The 20,078-nt window shown below is 41.4% G+C and overlaps 4 protein-coding genes across 4 annotated transcripts in view; all 4 read left to right on the top strand.

Annotated features, from left to right (window-relative positions):
- Positions 1–10,317, top strand: part of LOC146484278 (testis-expressed protein 47-like) — a 32,197-nt gene extending 21,880 nt beyond the window's left edge. The window contains exons 7-10 of the mRNA XM_085104877.1: positions 6,928–6,987; positions 7,174–7,237; positions 8,993–9,088; positions 10,197–10,317. Of these exons, the coding sequence (XP_084961003.1) occupies positions 6,928–6,987; positions 7,174–7,237; positions 8,993–9,088; positions 10,197–10,240 (264 nt within the window). The 3' untranslated portion in view covers positions 10,241–10,317. The remainder of the gene's footprint in view (positions 1–6,927; positions 6,988–7,173; positions 7,238–8,992; positions 9,089–10,196) is intronic.
- LOC146484279 (uncharacterized) lies at positions 1,157–3,523 on the top strand. Its single transcript, XM_085104856.1, has 2 exons — positions 1,157–2,090; positions 3,351–3,523. The coding sequence occupies exons 1-2, from the start codon at positions 1,304–1,306 to the stop codon at positions 3,371–3,373; spliced, it is 810 nt and encodes a 269-aa protein (XP_084960982.1). The 5' UTR covers positions 1,157–1,303; the 3' UTR covers positions 3,374–3,523.
- A 4,467-nt stretch (positions 10,318–14,784) lies between the features above and the next one.
- Positions 14,785–17,920, top strand: LOC146484280 (uncharacterized). Its single transcript, XM_085104857.1, has one exon. The coding sequence runs from the start codon at positions 14,907–14,909 to the stop codon at positions 17,817–17,819; it is 2,913 nt and encodes a 970-aa protein (XP_084960983.1). The 5' UTR covers positions 14,785–14,906; the 3' UTR covers positions 17,820–17,920.
- Positions 17,921–17,933: 13 nt separating this feature from the next.
- On the top strand, positions 17,934–19,289 carry LOC146484281 (uncharacterized). The gene has a single exon (XM_085104839.1). The coding sequence runs from the start codon at positions 17,934–17,936 to the stop codon at positions 19,287–19,289; it is 1,356 nt and encodes a 451-aa protein (XP_084960965.1).
- Positions 19,290–20,078: the final 789 nt, after the last annotated feature.

Raw genomic sequence — 20,078 nt, forward strand, 5'->3', positions numbered from 1 at the left:
TTTACTTATGAATCTATGTATTACCACTACAAGATTGTAAGAATCAACTATGTACATTAAAAAAGCACAAATAAAGATTATTATTATTATTATTATTATTATTATTATTATTATTATTATTATTATTATTATTATTATTATTATTATTATTATTATTATTATTATTATTATTATTATTATTCAAGCTAGACAGCTACTGCGCTCTCTTACTTTTATCTTGATTGCTCATCGAATGTTGCTTATTACTGTTTGATTATTGTTTCATAAGAGTGATCCGTCTAACTACGAAATTTACAGCAACAACAACAACAAGTCTGTCTACTGTTCTTCCACAATTCTCTTGATGATTTAACTTTAGCTCTTCCTTAAGTTCTATTTTCGATACCGCTAATCTTCTTCACTAGTCATCGGTACTTGTACAACGGTAACAACAACCTCGTCGTCAAAGTCTTCCCATGGATCCCTGTTTATGTAGTAACTTATGTTATAAAGTGTTGAAATCTCCTGAAAAGCGACTTTTTTCAAACAATTATTTCGAATTTCTGAAACCATTGATGATGACACTTGACCCGCTCTTTCCAATCAGACAATTGCTTATACCAATCTCGCAAATTTTGCTTGTGACTACATACACTTCTTTGATGAGCATAAGGGCGTCTTGTTTCGGCTAGGATGCCACCACAGTCATTGGACCTACTGAAACCCGTCTGATATATCATTATTCAATACCGTGTCATAAACACAATTGTATTGTTTTGCGTGCCAAAATTATTTAAGTGCTACTATGACGAAATTTGTGTCTTTCTAATCTGAGCCATTTTAAAACATAAACAAGTAGTCTGTACGAGAAGAAGAATGCTGTTTACTATTTTCAAATATCTCTTTTTGGTCCAGAGATATTCAAGTTTTTAAAATATGCAAATTATAGCCGGCGTTTTTAATCTTTCCTAGAATTCTATGTGATAAACCTTAAAATTCAAGAGGTAAAAATTTGATCATAGTAGCACTTACTTAGGATGTCTAAAGAAATGACGGCTAGCCACTCAAAACAACTATAGTGTGTAAATCGAGTCTACAAGATATATACTTCTTGCAGGAAAGTAAACATCACACTGATTGTTTTTACACTATCTGGCCATCCCTTCCATTTATGTATTTATCATGGGTTACGTAACCTCATTTTTGGGTGTTTGTGACACTTTGTCACAATGCTTCATTAGCGGGGCGTCGGGTATATATATGCTGAGGCCTCGATTTGTATTCATTCGAGTCATACGACCGCACTCAGTTCGCCCTCTAAATTATGTCTGACACCGAAAACGTCGATGAACCAAATGTCGAGGTTCCTCGTGGCGACGCTTCGCAGCAGATTTCTACTCCGCCTTCTACGTCTGAGCAGTCTACTGATTTAGCCTCGACGTTCGCTCTCTTTAAAGATTATTTTGACAAGAAGTTGACCGCGTTAAAGAGAGACATCCAGGAAGATTCCTTAAGCAACAGCGACTCTATTGCTAAGAAGCTGAAAGAAGAGTCCAAAATTTCCTTCAAGTTTGAAGGGAACAAAAAGCAGTTCTACTTCAATTCTGGCCTTGCGGAGAAGGTTCAATCGGCTTCCACCGCTCTAGGTAAAAGGAAACTTGAAGTCGTTCGCAGTTGCCTAGAAGAATTGGATTCTGACATCAAGAAACGCAACAAGCTTATCAGATTGGCAGATAAATCCGCCGCTGGTTGGGATTTGGTTAACGAGTATCTATCTGACGAATTGGCTAGTGGATCGGAGGACGAGAAGCGTATTCGGCGTGCAGAGCAGAGAGCCCTTCGCAAACGTAAAGATCGTCAACAGCAGAAAGGGAAGTCCGCAGTCAAGCAAAGCCAACCTTCTGCCACCACCACTTCATTTGCTGGCCAGCGTCTTTTCAACTTTGCTTCCACTTCTCGTGCCTATACGTCTGTTAGCAAAGCAAAGCCTGGTGATATTTGTTTCGCCTGCGGTCAGCAAGGTCATTGGAGGTCCGAGTGCCGTGGTAACTCTCAACCAAGATCTTCAAGTTCCAGCCAGACGAATTCTGGTTTCTCCTCAAACGCTGGAGGTAAATGAAAGTTTTCCCAAGAACTTGGCGTTTAAGTTAAGTATTCATATATCTTGTTATAATGGATCTTTCCAATTTAGAATTTTTAAGAGAGATTGATTCTAGTTCATTAGTCGATTTCGATTACGATCGCAATCTATTTGAATACGAACAGAATTCTGTATTGCCTGTACTCAAGGGCAGACTTAAGGCTAAGCTTGATTATTGGTATACCATTGGCGCTAATAACTTTGTTACTGATACTATTAAGTTCGGATATCGCATCCCTTTTATTAGTACCCCTTGCAGGGCGTTTTTGAATAACAATAAGTCAGCTTCGGATAATGCGTCTTTTGTCGAGTCGGCTATATCTGAATTAGTTGGTAATCACTCGGTTGTTGAGGTACCTTTTGTCCCACATGTTGTTAACCCGCTCTCTGTGTCAATCCAATCGTCAGGCAAGAAAAGGCTTATTCTTGATTTGAGACATGTCAACCAGTCTATTTGGAAGCAAAAGTTCAAGTGCGAAGATTGGAGGGTCTTGTTATCATATGTCAACAAGGGTGATTTCCTTTTCAGTTTTGATCTTAAGTCTGGCTATCACCATTTTGATATTTTCCCAGATCATCAGACATTTTTAGGATTTTCCTGGGTTTTTTCTGGTACTGTCAAATATTTTTGTTTTACAGTTCTACCTTTTGGGCTTAGTTCGGCCCCGTACATTTTTACCAAATGCCTCAGGCCGCTTGTTAAGTTTTGGAGGCTTAGTGGCATTAAGATAGTTGTGTTTCTCGATGACGGGTGTGGTAAGGGTGAATCTATGCAAATTACTAAAGAGCACTCGTTTTTTGTTCAGACATCGTTGAGTAATGCAGGGTTTGTTGCGAATTCCAGTAAATCACTTTGGGAGCCTACGCAGTCGCTTGTCTGGTTGGGTCTGAACTGGAATCTTTTTTCTGGTTCGTTTTCTATTATCGACAGGCGTATTTCCAATTTCATTGCCCTTATAGAGAAATTCCTTCTATCTGCCCCGTATGTTACTGCTCGGGATTGTGCCTCGATCGCAGGCCACGTTATGTCAATGTCACCGGTATTGGGTAATTTGACTCGTCTTAAGACCCGGTTTTTGTACAAGGTTATAGAATCCAGATCTTCATGGGATTCCCGGTTCAATGTCGGGCATCATAACGATTGTCTTTCAGAAATATTTTTCTGGAAAAACAATATTGTTAGTCTTAATTCTAGAGCTATAGTGCCTTACCAGGCGCCTTTTTTGCTTAGTTTTTCAGACGCTAGTAACGTAGCCTGTGGCGCGTTCCTTGTTGGTACTGAGGAAGTATGTCATCGTATGTGGAGTCCATGTGAGGCTAAAAAGAGCTCTACATGGAGAGAGCTTAAAGCTGTACATTTTGCTTTAACGTCGTTCAAGGATTCGGTTCAGGGCAAGTCAGTTAAATGGCACTCTGACAATCAAGGGGCTGTTCGTATAGTTGAGATAGGGAGTCCTAACGCAGAATTGCATTCTATCGCGCTTGAGATTTTTGATTTCTGTCGGATTTTTCATGTTCAGTTTGTCCCTCAATGGGTTCCCAGAGAGCTTAATGTTTGTGCTGATGAGATTAGCAACATTATCGATTTCGACGATTGGTATACTACCCAGTGGTTTTTTGCCCATTTAGATCTAGTATGGGGCCCCCATACTGTTGATAGATTTGCTAATGCATCCAATGCCCATCTCCCTAGATTTAATTCTAGTTTTCGTGTACCGGGCACAGAGGCTGTTGATGCTTTTTCAGTTTCGTGGACAGCAGAGAATAATTGGCTCGTTCCGCCGGTTCATTGTATCACAAGGGTTATCCAACATCTCCTTGCATGCCGCGCCTATGGGACTTTAGTGGTCCCTTACTGGCCGTCTAATGCTTTTTGGCCATTTCTTTTTGCAAGCCCACTCCAGCATCAACCATACGTTGTTGAGTCCATTTACTTTCCAGATCCCTCGGGGATATTTGCCCTTGGCTGTTATAAGGATTCGCTTATTGGCTCTCATAAGTTTAACAGTGCAGTTCTAGCTGTCAGATTTGACGCTAGCTGTTACGTTTCTTATTCTTAGGCATGGTGCCTTTATGCCGAGTGGCTTCTGATTGCAGTGATTTTGTTCTCACTGGTCAACGACTATCCTTAGGAGCTCAGAGAGTTTTTGTTAGCTTGTTTCATGACTGTGTTTCGAATGAAACTAGTTTGCCGAGTGGCTTGTTTTCTACTTCATTGATTCAATTGTCGCCGAGTGGCGTTTGTGCAGAGTTGTACAGAACTTTTATATTGCAAGTTATATTTATTTATTTTTGCAATGTTATCGTTGTTCTCACAGATTTTGTCAGAGGGGCTTTGCAGCCTAGTTTTCAACATGTGGAAGACAGTCGCCTTAAGACATTAAGTCAGGATCTCCCTGAAGTGCTGCTAAAGAGCAAAAGTGCTAACACCGCCAAGAAATATGAAAGAGGTTTCAATTCATGGAGGAAGTGGGCTTCTCAGTTCAAAGAGATTAAAATTTTTCCCGCTTCTAGTATTTATGTTTCTTTGTTTTTTCTTAGTCTGATTTATGAATCGGTTTCTTGTAGTATTATTGATGAAGTTCACTACGGGCTTAAGTGGTTTCATGATTTAGCGGGCCAACCCGACCCATGTAATTCACCTTTTGTTTCTCAATTAATAGAATCTGCCAAAAGGCTTCTCAGTGTTCCAGTCAAAAGAAAGAACCAGTAACGCCTGAGGTTATTCAGCGCTTGGTTGCACATTATGGCTCTGCTTCCGCTAGTTTGTCTGATTTACGTTTGCTCATTTTGTGTGTTTTGGGTTACGCGGGGTTTTTCCGCTTTAACGAGTTAGTTCAATTGCGCAGGTGTGATTTTCTATTTGAAGATTCCTTCATGAGAATTTTTGTTCAACGTAGCAAGACGGACATTTATAGAGATGGGGCTTGGGTGGTCATTGCTAAAACTCTTAAGCCTACTTGTCCTGTAACGTTAACTCTTCGTTATTTTGCAGTAGCTTCATTTTTGGAAGACAGTGAAGATTATATTTTCCGTCCTCTTACTTTTTGCAGCAGTTATGGATCTTACAGTTTTCGCGGCTCTGCTCCATTGTCGTATTCCAGGGCGCGCGAGATAGTGCTTTCTGCTTTTGAGGCCGTTGGCCTTTCCAAACTAGATTATGGTCTTCATAGCCTTAGAGCGGGAGGCGCCTCTGCTGCAGCAAATGCCCAGATTTCTGATCGTTTGTTTAAGAGACACGGTCGTTGGAAGTCAGATAAAGCTAAGGATGGCTACATAAAGGATAATATTCTTGCTTTATTGTCAGTTTCTTTGTCATTGGGTATTTAATTTATTTCCCGTTCTTTTAGTTCGCCTCGTACACGGCTCGTGTTGACACACCCTATAAGTGGTTGCTTATTACATGATAAATGTTTTATATTCGGTTGAGCGGGTGAGCGAATTAGAATATAAATGTATTTATCATGGGTTACGTAACCTCATTTTTGGGTGTTTGTGACACTTTGTCACAATGCTTCATTAGCGGGGCGTCGGGTATATATATGCTGAGGCCTCGATTTGTATTCATTCGAGTCATACGACCGCACTCAGTTCGCCCTCTAAATTAAATACCCAATGACTATATTTTATCAAGTGGTTTATTTTTCAAGTCTTGGCTTGTCATGTTTTGCTTTTGCATTATTCTAGCTTATGCTTTGATTGTTATATTAGTGCTATACAGTTGCAATTTTGTTTTTCTTATATTTTGCGCCATATTGTTTATGAATATACTGTTTGTAATTCAGTTGATATTGAAGACATAATAAAGAGGGTCGTACACGGCTCGTGTTGACACACCCTATAAGTGGTTGCTTATTACATGATAAATGTTTTATATTCGGTTGAGCGGGTGAGCGAATTAGAATATAATTTCCTTTACCTTCTACCCGCCGTCGCCATCTTGAATTCGTTAACCCACCCACTTCCTCCCCTTACATTTCTTTACACAAAATGGGAAAATGATCCTCAAAGTACCCCCAAAACTACTATTTTTAATAGTGCTATTTTTTATGTGGAATATCTTACTCCTTTTAACATGAAACTAACTTTATTATTTTTTGGTGACATTACATTAAGTTCGCCATAAAAAGGCAAGCCCCAACTTTTTATTTATACACGGTATTTCCTTTGTGAAATGCAAATTTAGACGCCGTTCGGTCGTTGCACGTGGTTGGCTCAAGCGTCCTCTGAAAAATATGCCTCAAAATGTCATTACATCACCACAGCAATATAGGACATAGGTTTCTAATTCGATTAACAGAAGTTATCCAGAAAACAGCCAATTTTGTCAGTAAGGGTCATAGAAAACTTTAGACGCATGTTGTTCATCAGTTGTTTACGCTCTGATGATTGATTGACAGCTGAAGGTGAGAATGGCCAGGCCCCTTTTATACCAAAGTTTCAACATTAAGGTGATTTCAGCTTATCCTTGTATGGAATCTACAAAGGTCTTCCCCTCTAATAAGTGTACGATACGTCCAAAAAAAAAAAAACGCTGAAATGATCACTAATCCCCCACAGTGAAAATTGGTATAAATAATTCTTGATGTAAAGTTTACTCCAACTTTCCAAGGACAATAAATTGTCTAGTATTCTCTCTAAACACCTCAGGTGCTCGTTCAAATAAATATTGAAAGAAAACTGAGTGTTTATGCAAGTTTTTCCGGGAAAATGCAGTCTCTTCATACAAACTTATCCTGTTACATTTATTTTAACGTGCGCTATTTTGTAAGTTTAAATAAGTTCAACTTCATGTTGTTTCGTTTCAGGTTACAGAAGCTCTCACACTTGTTATTAAGTTAGCGGAATACTTGGCTAAGCTTCCAAAGGTCAGAAGTGATAATGATTATCTCGACATCCTATCATAACAGTTTTTATCCATGGTAAAGAATAAAACGTTTTATAAAACCAATCTTATAATATATACAGAAAGGTTCTGTGTCGTTGGTGTTGTTCTCCTTTTTAGTTGGCATCTCTGTAAACAGTGCATTTTGTTTGTTCTTGTTTTGTATTAGATCAGCCTAACAAACACTATGGATCAGTTACCCGAAAAAGTACCAGACCTCTTAGTAAGACAAGGTAAATTTTCTAAGAACAACATTTTGAGTTGTTTACCAAAAATGCTTGATGCTTCTGTAGCAATAACAAACTACATTTGAATTTACATTGTGAAATCTAAAGAGCAAATGTTTCAATTATATAATATGTAATTTGTAGAGGAAGATGTTTCATCAGTCAGTGACATAGGCATACGCAGAAGAAAAAAAGCCGAGTTCTCCCAACGCAATTCGAACCTCAATCGGATGCTTTAATACTGAGCTAGTAATCGGAAGGTCATACGGTTCGTCTCCTGATGGGAGCACCCGGATTGTTTTCCGAGTATGTCTGTGTCACTTACTGAATAATGCATCATTCTCATTTTCTCCTGTTTGGTTGGGGGGGGGGGGGTACTATCACATTTATTCCATTGCCCAGATGCCACACATTACATTCAATCCTAGCAGTATGCAGGATGTTTGTCCCATGAACCTATTTTAATGGCCTTAACTCCCACGAGTCTCCTGTAGCTCAGTGGTAGAGCATCTGAACTAGTAATCAGAAGATCTTAGGTTCGTCTCCTGATGGGAGCACCCGGATTGTTTTCCGAGTATGTCTGTGTCACTTACTGAATAATGCATCATTCTCATTTAGTCATCAGGCTTAAAATATTCCATCACATTTATTCCATTGCGTATATGCCATACGCTGACATTCCAATCCTAGCAGTATGCAGGATGTTTGTCCCATGAACCTATTTTAATGGCCTTAGCTCCCACGAATCTCCTGTAGCTCAGTGGTAGAGCATCCAAACTAGTAATCAGAAGATCTTAGGTTCGTCTCCTGATGGGAGCACCCGGATTGTTTTCCGAGTATGCCTGTGTCACTTACTGAATAATGCATCATTCTCATTTAGTCATCAGGCTTAAAATATTCCATCACATTTATTCCATTGCGTATATGCCATACGTTGACATTCCAATCCTTGCAGTATACAGGATGTTTGTCTCATGAACCTAGTTTAATTGCCTAGCTCCCATGAGTCTCACCTATCTTTAATTGCGCAATTAAGTTGTAATACCTATGATATAATGAAGAGTAAAAAGAATTACAAAATTACAAACGTATTCAAGAGGCATGTTTTAAAGTTTGTTCTCAAGCTCATTAATAATTCATGAAGAGGAAGCAAGGGAACTCACTACCGTGAAATGTCATCGAAATTATCATAAAATTTTGTGAACTTCTGAATTATTTATGTTTTGAGGAACTATACCAAACACTCGAAAGAGTGTTTTGTCCGATTTACAAACACCTCGAAGTTGGTTTAAAAAAACTCGGCTGTGGCTCGTTTTTTCAGCCTCCTTCAAATTAATAATAAAGGTCTTTATTCGCGCGTTTCAAACAGACGTTACAAAGTTAAAGAAATATATGTTTTGGTTCAAAATTATCCTTGGTTTAGATTTTATCTTCCAATTGTTCTTGGGTATGGTAATGTTTGATAATGAGTTTGAAACAATGGAAGATAAAATTTAAACCAAGGATAGAATTGAACCACAACATATACATATATACAACACAATTTTTGGCTGGTTAAATGTTTGTATTCTGCTCATGCGGTTTTATTTTGAATCACAATGATGGCGGCTGACTGACAGCCACACAATGTAAGCAAGTCTTACGTTCTAACTCAACCTGAACAAAGTAACAACACAAAGGTGATAGGAAGTTTAACTTGGGCAAACAGATGGTACGAATCGGGTAAAACTTCTAACAGGTGTTTGTGTTGTATCCACCCAGATCTAATCGAATATACTTTGAACTCTCAAGATCTGAACACACCATCAGCTTATCTTAAAAGGTACACAACACCAGTGGACATTGTATTGGACAGTGGTAAGCAATAGCTCTTTCTTCTTCTTTTTCCTTAAAAATTTTTAATGTTATTTTGTGTAAGCTTATTTATGTGTTCCACCGTCCGGTGTACTCCCTGTCTTCGAAAATGTATCTGAGTGACTGGACGCAGGAGCGCAGCTATAATTTATTGATTTGGTCTAAGTCATTCCACTTTACTTTTAAAAAATCGTATATTCCATTTTTTTATGATATGCATACTGGTCTTTTATAACATACTTTCAATAAACACGTGTATGAGACGTATTAGAGTACGCCATTTTGTGATGAATGAAAGATATGTTTTAAAAAACTTTGTAGACCATAATTAATGCACCGTGGCGCGCTATTTTAGTATGAAGTAGTTATTAAACGCTATCTGTCTGGCGTGGGGGGGGGGGGGGGGGTCAGATACTGTCGGAGGCGAATTTGAACCACATCAACAATTTGATGTGGTCAGGTTACTGTTCATAGAATTTGATCTTACCGTGGCAACCACTTTTTTGACAGGCGGGTTTTTCAGGAAACGGGATATTCCTGTTTTAAATGAAGAAAAGTTTTCTTACAATACCTTTTATGTTTTTAGACCATTAAAGTGTTCATTTGTAGGTTTTTATTACTTTTCGTTCAATTTTGGCGGTTTTTCGAAGTTTTGGGGAGATCCAGATGATCGCCGTTTGACAATCCAACCTCGCTCCCAGAGTCCTCTCTTCTCCTGCCTCGAGGACGGACCCTGGATAGAGCTGGTCACGTGACTGCACACGACAAACTTCTCCCCAGTCGGGTACACTCGCTCTATTATTTTGTTTGCAGTTTTCAAGCGGGCACGGGTCAAATCATGGGCCACGTCTTACATAAATAGATAGCCAGCTGGTCAGCCTTCCACCGGTTAACCCTAACCCAAACTTTAGTAATGTTTGTTAGATATATGCATGGTGGATAATACTATTAAATAAGGTGCGGGTGAATTTAAAAGAACTGTCGGCTCACACGGTCCGATCAGCAAAATGTGGCTTTATCTGTCACTGTAAAGCGCATTGGGTCACCTTGGCGTAGAAACGCGCTCTAGAAATTGCTAATTATTAACGATTGTTATTTTCCTTTTCAACAGAACTGGCTTGGCCCATGCAAACGCGACTTTTTCCTTTAAGTTAGAGTTGACTTGGAAAGGATTATCATTGTTTGTATTCTTGTAAATTGTATCATGTAAATATTAAATCCGTGTGTTTGACTGTTGTGTGGTGTTTTATAGAGCGATAAGATTCAACATTAATAATAGTCACAGTTTATCAACATTGCTAAAAATACGTTTCAATACAAAGTCCGTTGTACTAAATGTCCTGTTGGGACAAGAATTTTTTCGCCAAGCGGTCATTGCTTAAATCTGGTACGGACAGCAATGCAATATAATCATTTTTTTTACGCGGGGTGCCCTGGGGCAGTTCTCGTTAAGGTTTCAGTCTATTATCTGCGCGTATATTTATAGGCCTTAGTGGGACGTAGAAAGGAAGGCTTTTGTCCTACGCTTAAAAGCTCCCAAATGCCGGTCATGTTGTTCACGTTTCGAGACTAATATGCTGTTTTCAGAAAGAAATTAAGCCTTTTTGAAGCGGTAAATTGAAAGAATAACGTCTATAAGAAATACTCTGCCGTTTAAATGGTGGAAATTGGAGAGTTTACGGCGAAGAAATTACGCTTTGAGGGACAGATAAATCATTACTCGCTTGAGCGCTTCTGGGAATCCACCTCCCAAAAAAACCGAGTTTGATTGTCAATTTTTAATGAAATACTACTAGTATTTTGATCGACCGATTCTTTGTATTTCCGAAGGTTTGAAAAACGTTCTCCGCGGGAGTCAATAAGCTTAAGCTTCTATTCACTTCAAATTTGACTGGCAGTTCTTTCAACTCGCTTGGGTTTTGTTCGCCTGGAGCGAAAATTATACGCGTTCGCTTCTTACATGTAAGCTGAAATGAAAATCGTACAAGTACACGTTCGCTTTTTACATGTAAATACACGTTTCTCTGATTAACTTTTTTCATTTAGGAAAGCTTTTTGTCTGTTTTTCTTTATTGAGCGAGAAGACACAAAGGAATGGCTATGTAATAAACATTTCCTTGCATGATGCAGGAGTTACTCTTTCTATCAACACAAATTTTAAATAACGCGATGCCCATTCTGTTAATCATTTTCTGGAGACAGTACAAGTAACACTGTTTTTAATACTGTACTGAGTGTCTGTACGTATAAACAGATTGTGACTGAGGGTAGCCATTGCATCAAACAAAACATCCCACCTGAACGCCTTCAGGCATCTTTTCCCTATAACTTGTTTTTTAGTACTGGGGAATTATCTTGTTAGCAATAATAATTAATAATAATTAATATTTGTATGGCGCTAATTAGCATGGGTATATGATCAAATGCGCCTTTCGTTGAATTTGATCTCTTTAAAGAAAAGATCAGATGAAGTGTGCGGTTTTCTTTTATTAGCTTTTATTAATTGCAAATTGTACTCCACTTACTGTCACGTTACTTCTTTCTGGTTTGGTTTTCGTTTAGTCACAAACAATGTTAAAGACGTATTGTAGAAAAATGTAAATAATTCTGATACATTTAAAGTAAAAAGTGGGGCCCAGAGACGAACATTAAGAGGGAAAGTTCATTTAACACGGTGTTGGATGAACCGTGTCATGTTTACGCATGTTTGTCCAGGGCCCCACTCTCTATAAAAGCTGTATTACGCTAGATAAGGTTCTCCTTGTTTTCTTCGTAAAGAAATAAATTGTAGGCGTTTTACTGAAGGCCTCCCGAGGCAATGCACACAGTTCTATCAGGTTGTAGCTGGGTGCATTTTCTCTCTGTGTTAGTCCTGTGGTTGCGTTTACGTCGCGCGGTTAAAATGGCAAGTACACATTTAGAAACCCCTTCCTACATGATAAGTTTCACAGTCCGTACAAGATACTTACATTATTAAGCATCAAAGATATCATTTCTACCGTCCATAGCAACGACCTGGTATACTGCACATGAAGAAACATGAAAAAAAAAAAAAGAGGAATAAAGCGACCACCAAAAGGAGCCTAAAATCCTAAATTGTTACTCAATGGTCCCGTGATGTTGATGTCTTTTTGTTTTTCTTTCATCCACCTTCCAATCCCGTTTTACTGGTCTATCATTTTGTGTATATACGCCTGCGGTATTTCAGCGTTTTGGTAGTCAGGTTCAGTAACGTATGGCTTGCAGTTGTGATTTTGCATTTCCTCTTTTGTAGGCCTCTGGTGAGGATGTATGGGTGTATGGTTATTCCTTGAAATTGCGACTTTTCTTTTAGCGTCACGATCAAACGACAAAATATTGTAATACGAAATAAAGGAGATCCGAAAAGGCAGGCGTTGACAGACAATTGAAGGCTGGTAAATAAAAGTATGATTTTCCAGGGATGAAGCGATATTCCGCCCATCCAAAGAGTGGAGGAGAAGCCAGAGATGTTGATACTAACCAAACAGTGGCTCCGTAAAGCAGTGCTTTTCTCTTCGTTAAGGATTTGCTGCAAATGTTCCACTTGACGATGTAAAAATATCGGCTGATGGCGATCTTGGGCTGGCGCAGAAGCTTTTCTTAAGAGATTTCTTTTTAAATTCCGAATTCCGTAAATCATTTTCATCGCTGTTTGTCTGTTCCGCATTGATTTTTTGTCCAGTGTGTTGTCATTTATTCGTTACATCGGGGTAGATTTTACATTTGGGCTTCCGGATTGTGTTTGTTATAATGGGGACTTTGTTATATCGACGTTCTGTTTACATACATTTTACTGTAACTTTGGCCGGGCCGAAGAAAATTGTTCGTTATACCGAGTACTTCGTTATACAGAGGCAGCAGGTTTTGGCCGCCATGTTGGAGGGCCAACACATGCCCGCCAACATGGCGGCAATAATAAATTTTCATAATTTGTTCAAAAACCAGACTGTCTAAAAAATCTTTCTCTCTTAACTATTTGGGTTCTACATAAACTTTGATGTGCTCTTTCTCTTTCTGTTATTGTCGGTATTTCAACTCATTGTTTAGGGGTCGTGGCCACCGATATGAATCGGGCCCACAATCCACCTGTTCCAAATCTGAAAAGGATTCTCATGAAACACTGACATTTTTAAATTACCTGGGCTCACTCTATTCTACAGGAGGAAAAACTGGAAAAGAAGATTCAATTGTCTTCACCAATTGAACCCCAATCTTAATTGATAAATCACAAAGATAAGGACTTGCCTATTTTGACAGAATTCTCCGGCCGAGAAAGAGCATTCTAAGAAAGTCCTGACTCAGATTTTCACGAAATGGTCTTCTTATGAAACTGAACATCGTGTGGTATAACCAGACATGGCTTGAAAGGTCTTAATTCTACTCTTCCAAAACATCAAAAAAAGACTATAAAGAGCTAACGCAAAAGATGAAGAGTTTAATATTTCAACAGCATTGTGAGCCATTCCTCAAGTTAAAGGGGAAGTTTCACGAGAATTTGATGTCATTTGAAAACCCCAAAACGTTTGTCTGTCAACGGAAACAATAAAATAATTGTCTTGTTTTGTTATAAATTATCACTCCAGTGCAATTAAACTGTTGATTAGCTACTCTGGCCAGAGACAGAGTAGTGTCGGAAATCGATTCCATGCAATAAAAGGCTTTCAGAATCGGTCGTACTTAATTACCTACTTGTCAAACTAAATCACTTGATAAGATCAAAGAATGAAATAATTAAATATGTTAAGTGAAGATTAGGTTTCTCTATGGACTGGAGAGAGTGAACGCATTGAAAACATTGAACATTGTGACCAGGGACCAGGGACTTGAAATAAAACGTCTTCTATACTGAGAATTGTCGTGGATTTCTGAGGCCACGCGGAGGCGTTCGCGACAAATTGGCACCTCCGACGGGACACACGCGACACTGGGACGAGAACAGAAGTAATTCTACTGCAGTAATTTCGAAACTGTGACGGCAAACATGGAAGAGGTCGAGGGAGCATTGGAGACAAAGCTTACACAATTGAAGTTTTCAAGGGAACGAACAGAGAAAATCATCCAAAGCGGGAAATGGGACAGAGTAGAGAGACATCAAAATGCGTTAAAGGAATTGGCAGGCGAAGCCGATCAGTTGAAAAGAAAACTAGAAGAGATGAAGATCGCTGCAAAAGAAAATGTGGACCATGTAAAGAAATGGAGCGACGAAATTGAAACCAGGATCGATGAGGCAGAAGAAGATGTTACGCGCCTACGAGAATGGGCTGAAACAATGAAGAAAGAAGAGAGTCAGAAGCTCCGAGACGAAGAGTAAAAGTACGAACAGAAGCTTTTCGAAACACGCCTACAATTTCAAAGCGAGTTAAAAGAGGCCGGCAAGTTGCAACAAGCGCAAGGGAGTGGTTCAGGGAGTGGTACTGGTGATGTTGTGGCTGGGTTGCAAGCGAAGTTACCAAAATTAGTTATCACTAAATTCAACGGCACTTTCCAAGATTGGCCACGATTCTGGGGACAATTCTGTGGGGCAATCGATAAATCGAGTATCGCTGGTGTAACCAAGTTTTCGTATTTGAGAGAGCTGTTGGCTCCGAAAGTTAGAGCGTCCATTGAAGCCCTTCCATTTACACCTGAAGGATATCTTCGCGCCCTAAGCATCTTAACGGATAAGTATGGCAAGGAATCAGAAATCGTGAAAGCATACAACAAGGAAATTTTAGAGCTGCCAGTCATTTCTGGAGTGAATGTCAAAAAGAACCACGAATTCTACGAGCGCTTGACATATTGTGTGCAATCTTTGGAAACAATGGGCAAACTAGACAAGGTCAACGGAAATGTATCGATGACACTGGATAAATTACCGGGAATTAGAGGCGATATCGTACGCACGGATGACTCCTGGGAAAGTTGGGATTTTGTGAAGCTGTGCGAAGCCTTGAAACTGTGGACAAGACGCAACCCAATCGAGTTTACTAACGCGGCCGAGAGAGCAGATCCGTTCCCTCGTCGACGGGAGAGATCTGACAAGCTCTTCAACGTCAGACATCAAGAGCCGAAACCACGTACATGTGTTTATTGTGATAACACATCGCATTTTTCCTGGGAATGCCCAAAGATAACAACGTTCGATGAAAGGAAGCGATTTTTGGCTCAACATCGCCTTTGTTTTAATTGTGCACGCAGCGGTCATCCAGCCTCCAGATGCGAAAGCAAAGCTTCATGTCAGCGATGTGGTCGTCGACATCACACCTCTGTTTGTGACCGTGAACGTGACGAATCGGGGCCACGACAAGAAGTCGTATTGACTACCTCAGAGAAAGGAGATGGCATTTTCCCTGTTGTGAATGTGAAGGTCAATGGTATTGAGTGTCGTGCGTTGATTGACACCGGAGCGGGAAGTTCTTACGCTTCTGCGAAATTAATTGAACTTCTCAAGATAAACCCCGTTGATGTGAAAGTTAAACAAGTAGACATGCTAATGGGAACATCATTAGCCCGCCTTGAAACCTATCAATCCTGTGTTGAATCAGTTTGTGGAAACTTCAAAATGGATGTGAAGTTAATTAAAGTGAACAAAGGAGAACTGTTGACATTAGACAACCCTAACTATGACGCTGTGATTGCTAAGTACCCACACTTAAAGGGAGTGAGAATGCGTGACCGTGACACCAAACCACAACTTCCAGTGCACATAGTACTTGGGGCCGGGGAATACGCAAGAATCAAGACAGAAAATCGACCGCACATCGGGAAAGACGGTGAACCAATTGCTGAGCTTACCAAACTTGGTTGGTTTGTTATGTCTCCTGGACAGGAGTTCGACCGAAATGCGATGATGCTAACTCAAACTAGCCAGCCGGAGTATGAAGAACTGTGCAGACTCGATGTGTTAGGGCTGGCTGACACCTTTCTCAATGACCAGCAAGCTGTGTACGGTGAATTCAAGGAGCAATTAGTCAGGACCGAGGAGGGCTGGTACGAGACCGGACTGCCCTGGAAGGGGAACCACCCACCTCTGCCTTCAAATGAACGGGGGAGCCTGCAGCGGCTACGCAACTTAACACGTAAGTTGCAGCGTACCGGGAAAACTGAAGAATACGAAAGCATCATTGTAGAACAAAGGGAGCAGGGCGTGGTCGAGGTTGCAGATAAGCCAGCTGAAGGGATCGAATTCTACATACCCCACAAGCCAGTGGTGAGAGAGGATGCTGAATCTACCAAAACGCGCATTGTCTATGATGCATCAGCACAGGAACACCCATCAGCCCCATCCTTGAATGAGTGTCTCAACCCTGGCCCTCCGCTGCAGAACAAGCTTTGGGATGTGCTCGTTCGTCAGCGGTCTTACCCAGTTGCAGTGACAGGCGACTTGAAGAAAGCATTTCTGCAAGTGCGCATCAAAGCATCAGACAGGGATGCACTTAGATTTCACTGGAGGAAAGATGAACACTCTAAGCTTGAAACACTGAGATTCACAAGAGCGTTGTTCGGGCTGACGTCTTCGCCCTTCCTGCTTGGGGGAGTTATAGAGTGTCATCTAGAGACATGGGAAACGAGAGCGCCAGAGGTGGTGACGGAGCTGCGAAAGAACTTGTACGTGGATGACTTGCTGTCGGGAGGAGTGACTGTGGGGGAAGCACAGTACCGCAAGGAGCATGCCATCGAAATATTCGAGGACGCAAGTTTTACTTTACACAAGTGGCATTCTAACGTCCCGATGCTGGAGGGAGGTATCGAAAGCAAAGATAGTGATTTGTCTTTCGCCAAACATCAACTTCAACACCCACAAGAAGCTAGGGCCAGCCTACTAGGACTAGGATGGGACAAAGACAAGGATGAGTTGAGCGTTAAATTTCCCACTGAACAAGTCCAACCGACCAAGAGAGGGATTCTAAGCAAGCTTGCCAAGGTGTATGACCCCCTGGGACTGGTCTCACCTGTGACCCTTGAAGGAAAAATGATCTTCAGAGATGTGTGTGATGCAACTAAAGCATGGGACGTGAAACTCGAAGAACCACTACAACAGAGATGGAAGAAATGGGAGCAGTCTCTGCCTCTAGAGCAGTTGTTGCCAAGGGCAATCACCAGCTACCAAGAACCCTTGCAAGATGTCGAACTACATAGCTTCGGTGACGGCAGCAAACAAGGAGTGGGAGCCGCAGTGTACGCAGTTGTGCGACAACAGTCGGGAACAACACAACGCCTGCTAGCCGCTAAAGCGCGTCTAGCAAAAGAAGGACTATCCATACCCCGTATTGAGCTGATTGGGGGCCACATGGCGGCTAACTTAGTCACAAACGTGAAGAATGCTTTGGAGGGTCTACCAATTTCGAACGTGTATGGCTGGCTTGACAGTACTGTGACCCTTCACTGGATACGAGGAGGGGGAGAATATAAGCAGTTTGTTGCCAACCGCGTGAACAAAATTAACCAGCACCCCGAAATCCAGTGGAGGCATGTGTCAACGAGGGAAAATCCAGCTGACCTGGCAAGTAGAGGAGGGGAAACGACTGAACTGTGGTGGAGTGGACCGAAGTGGCTGGCTAATCGAGAGCACTGGCCACCTAACCCTGTGACTTCAGCTTCGCCAGCGACAGAGGTTGAAGCTAAAACTATCCGAGAAGTGCTAACAGTGACGCAGACTAAGGCTGCCAGTGATGGTTTGGACGAATTGCTAGACAAGCACGATCTCAGACGCGCTTTGAGGGTTGTTGCATGAGTCACAAGATTCATAACCAACTGCAAGACACCCAAGAGACTAACAGGGCCATTAACGACTGCTGAAATAGATAGTGTAAAGTGGGGTTGGATCAGACGAGCGCAACAACAAGATATGACGATGCCAAATTATCCGCAGATCCAGAGCAGCTTAAATCTGCAGCTGAGTAAGGACGGACTTCTGGAATGCCGTGGACGTATCCAGGGAAAATACCCGATCTATCTTCCAGAAGACGCAATATTTACAAAGAAGCTGGTGAGACGAGTGCATTGTGAGACTCTGCACGGGGGAGTAGGGCTGACAATGGCGGCAGTCAGGGAAAACTACTGGGTTCCGAGGCTGAGGAGACTCGTGAAGAAAGTGACGAAGGAATGCTGGGGGTGTAAGAGGTTCCAGGCGACAGCAGTTGCGACGCCCCCACCAGGTCTTCTGCCAACCAACAGAACAGAAGGGACTACGGCATTCGAGGTCGTCGGCGTGGACTTTGCTGGCCCAATACGCTACCGAAAGGGAAGCAACCGAGAAGGGAAGGCTTACATCGCACTGTTTGCCTGTAGCTTGACGCGGGGAGTACATCTTGAGCTGTTACCGAGTCTAGAAACAGAGAAGTTCCTTCCGTGCCTGAAGCGTTTCATTGCAAGGCGTGGTCGACCAAAGACGCTGTACTCTGACAACGGGGGAACGTTTGTGAAAGCTGCTAAGTGGCTGAAGACAGTTCGACGAGACGAGAAAGTACAGGGCTATCTCGAGCAGCAAGAGATCCAATGGCAATTTAATCTGTCCCGGGCACCGTGGTGGGGAGGACAATTCGAGCGTCTTATCGGCGTTGTGAAACGGGCCTTCTACAAGACTATTGGAGCGGCTACCTTGACCTGGGATGAGCTTAGTGAAATCATGCTCGACGTGGAAATACAAATCAACCGCCGTCCGCTGAGCTACGTCGAAGATGACGTCCAGTTGCCCACCCTAACCCCATCGACGTTCCTGTTTCAGCGGTCAAGTCTGTTGCCAGAACAGGAGCCTTGGAGGGAGGAAGACGTAAACTTAAGAAAGCGCGCAAAGTATCTCAAATCGTGCAAGGAACAACTCTGGCGCCGCTGGACAAGGGAATACCTGACTACACTTCGTGAGAGGCATAACTTGAACCACAAGCGCAGGAACTTCCAAGTCACGGTGGGAGATGTTGTGATCATCAGATCAGAAGAGAAGAATCGGAACAGGTGGCCGATTGCTGTTGTAAGGCAACTCTATCCTGGTCGTGACGGGATAGTACGGGCGGTACAAGTTGACACAGGGAAGGGACAACTGGAGAGGCCAGTCCAACACCTCTATCCCATGGAGCTTAGTTGTGACAGACCCCGCCCTCCAGTGTTGAACCCAGAAGCGAACGTTTTCCGCCCTCGCCGTGAAGCGGCAGCCGTTGCTGCAGAGAACATTAGAGCTATTGCTGTACAGGAACTAAACACTTAGATCTTTCGTTTAAGAGACAAGGACATTCCGTGACCATAATATATTCAGTTGAATTTCGTTAAAGTTTTTTATTTAGTGGACAATCAGTGATTTCCTCTGAAGCATATACCTCAACAGGAGCTATATGGGGGGAGAGTGTCGGAAATCGATTCCATGCAATAAAAGGCTTTCAGAATCGGTCGTACTTAATTACCTACTTGTCAAACTAAATCACTTGATAAGATCAAAGAATGAAATAATTAAATATGTTAAGTGAAGATTAGGTTTCTCTATGGACTGGAGAGAGTGAACGCATTGAAAACATTGAACATTGTGACCAGGGACCAGGGACTTGAAATAAAACGTCTTCTATACTGAGAATTGTCGTGGATTTCTGAGGCCACGCGGAGGCGTTCGCGACAGTAGGTCGGAATTGATTGAAGGCTAATTTTTTTCACGTTCTTGCGTTTTTGTTTCCAAAATGCACTAGAATAGATCACGAGATGTTCCTTTCAAGGATTGAGTTGATTTCTTTCCTCTCGTTGTTCTAGAATTATTTTGTAGCTAAGTTAAGGTGTTATTTCACCATTTTTAAGAAAAGAGGTCGAAAACACCATGATACTTCTCCTTTAAGTGGACTAAACTTTATAGCGGTGTTTTCTGAGAAATACGATCTGATTTCCTAAAAATTCTCAGAAATTGCTTAATGCTCCAAACTGTTTAGCTCAAAAACCAAAATTGCCTTCATTGCCTAGAGGTGCCCGGTATATTAATGAGATGCGAGCGCATTTGGAGTATTTCTGTTTAGGT

Source organism: Pavona decussata, unplaced genomic scaffold (genome assembly GCF_977016875.1).
Source record: "Pavona decussata unplaced genomic scaffold, jaPavDecu1.1 SCAFFOLD_34, whole genome shotgun sequence".
Taxonomy (NCBI): Eukaryota; Metazoa; Cnidaria; class Anthozoa; order Scleractinia; family Agariciidae; genus Pavona; species Pavona decussata.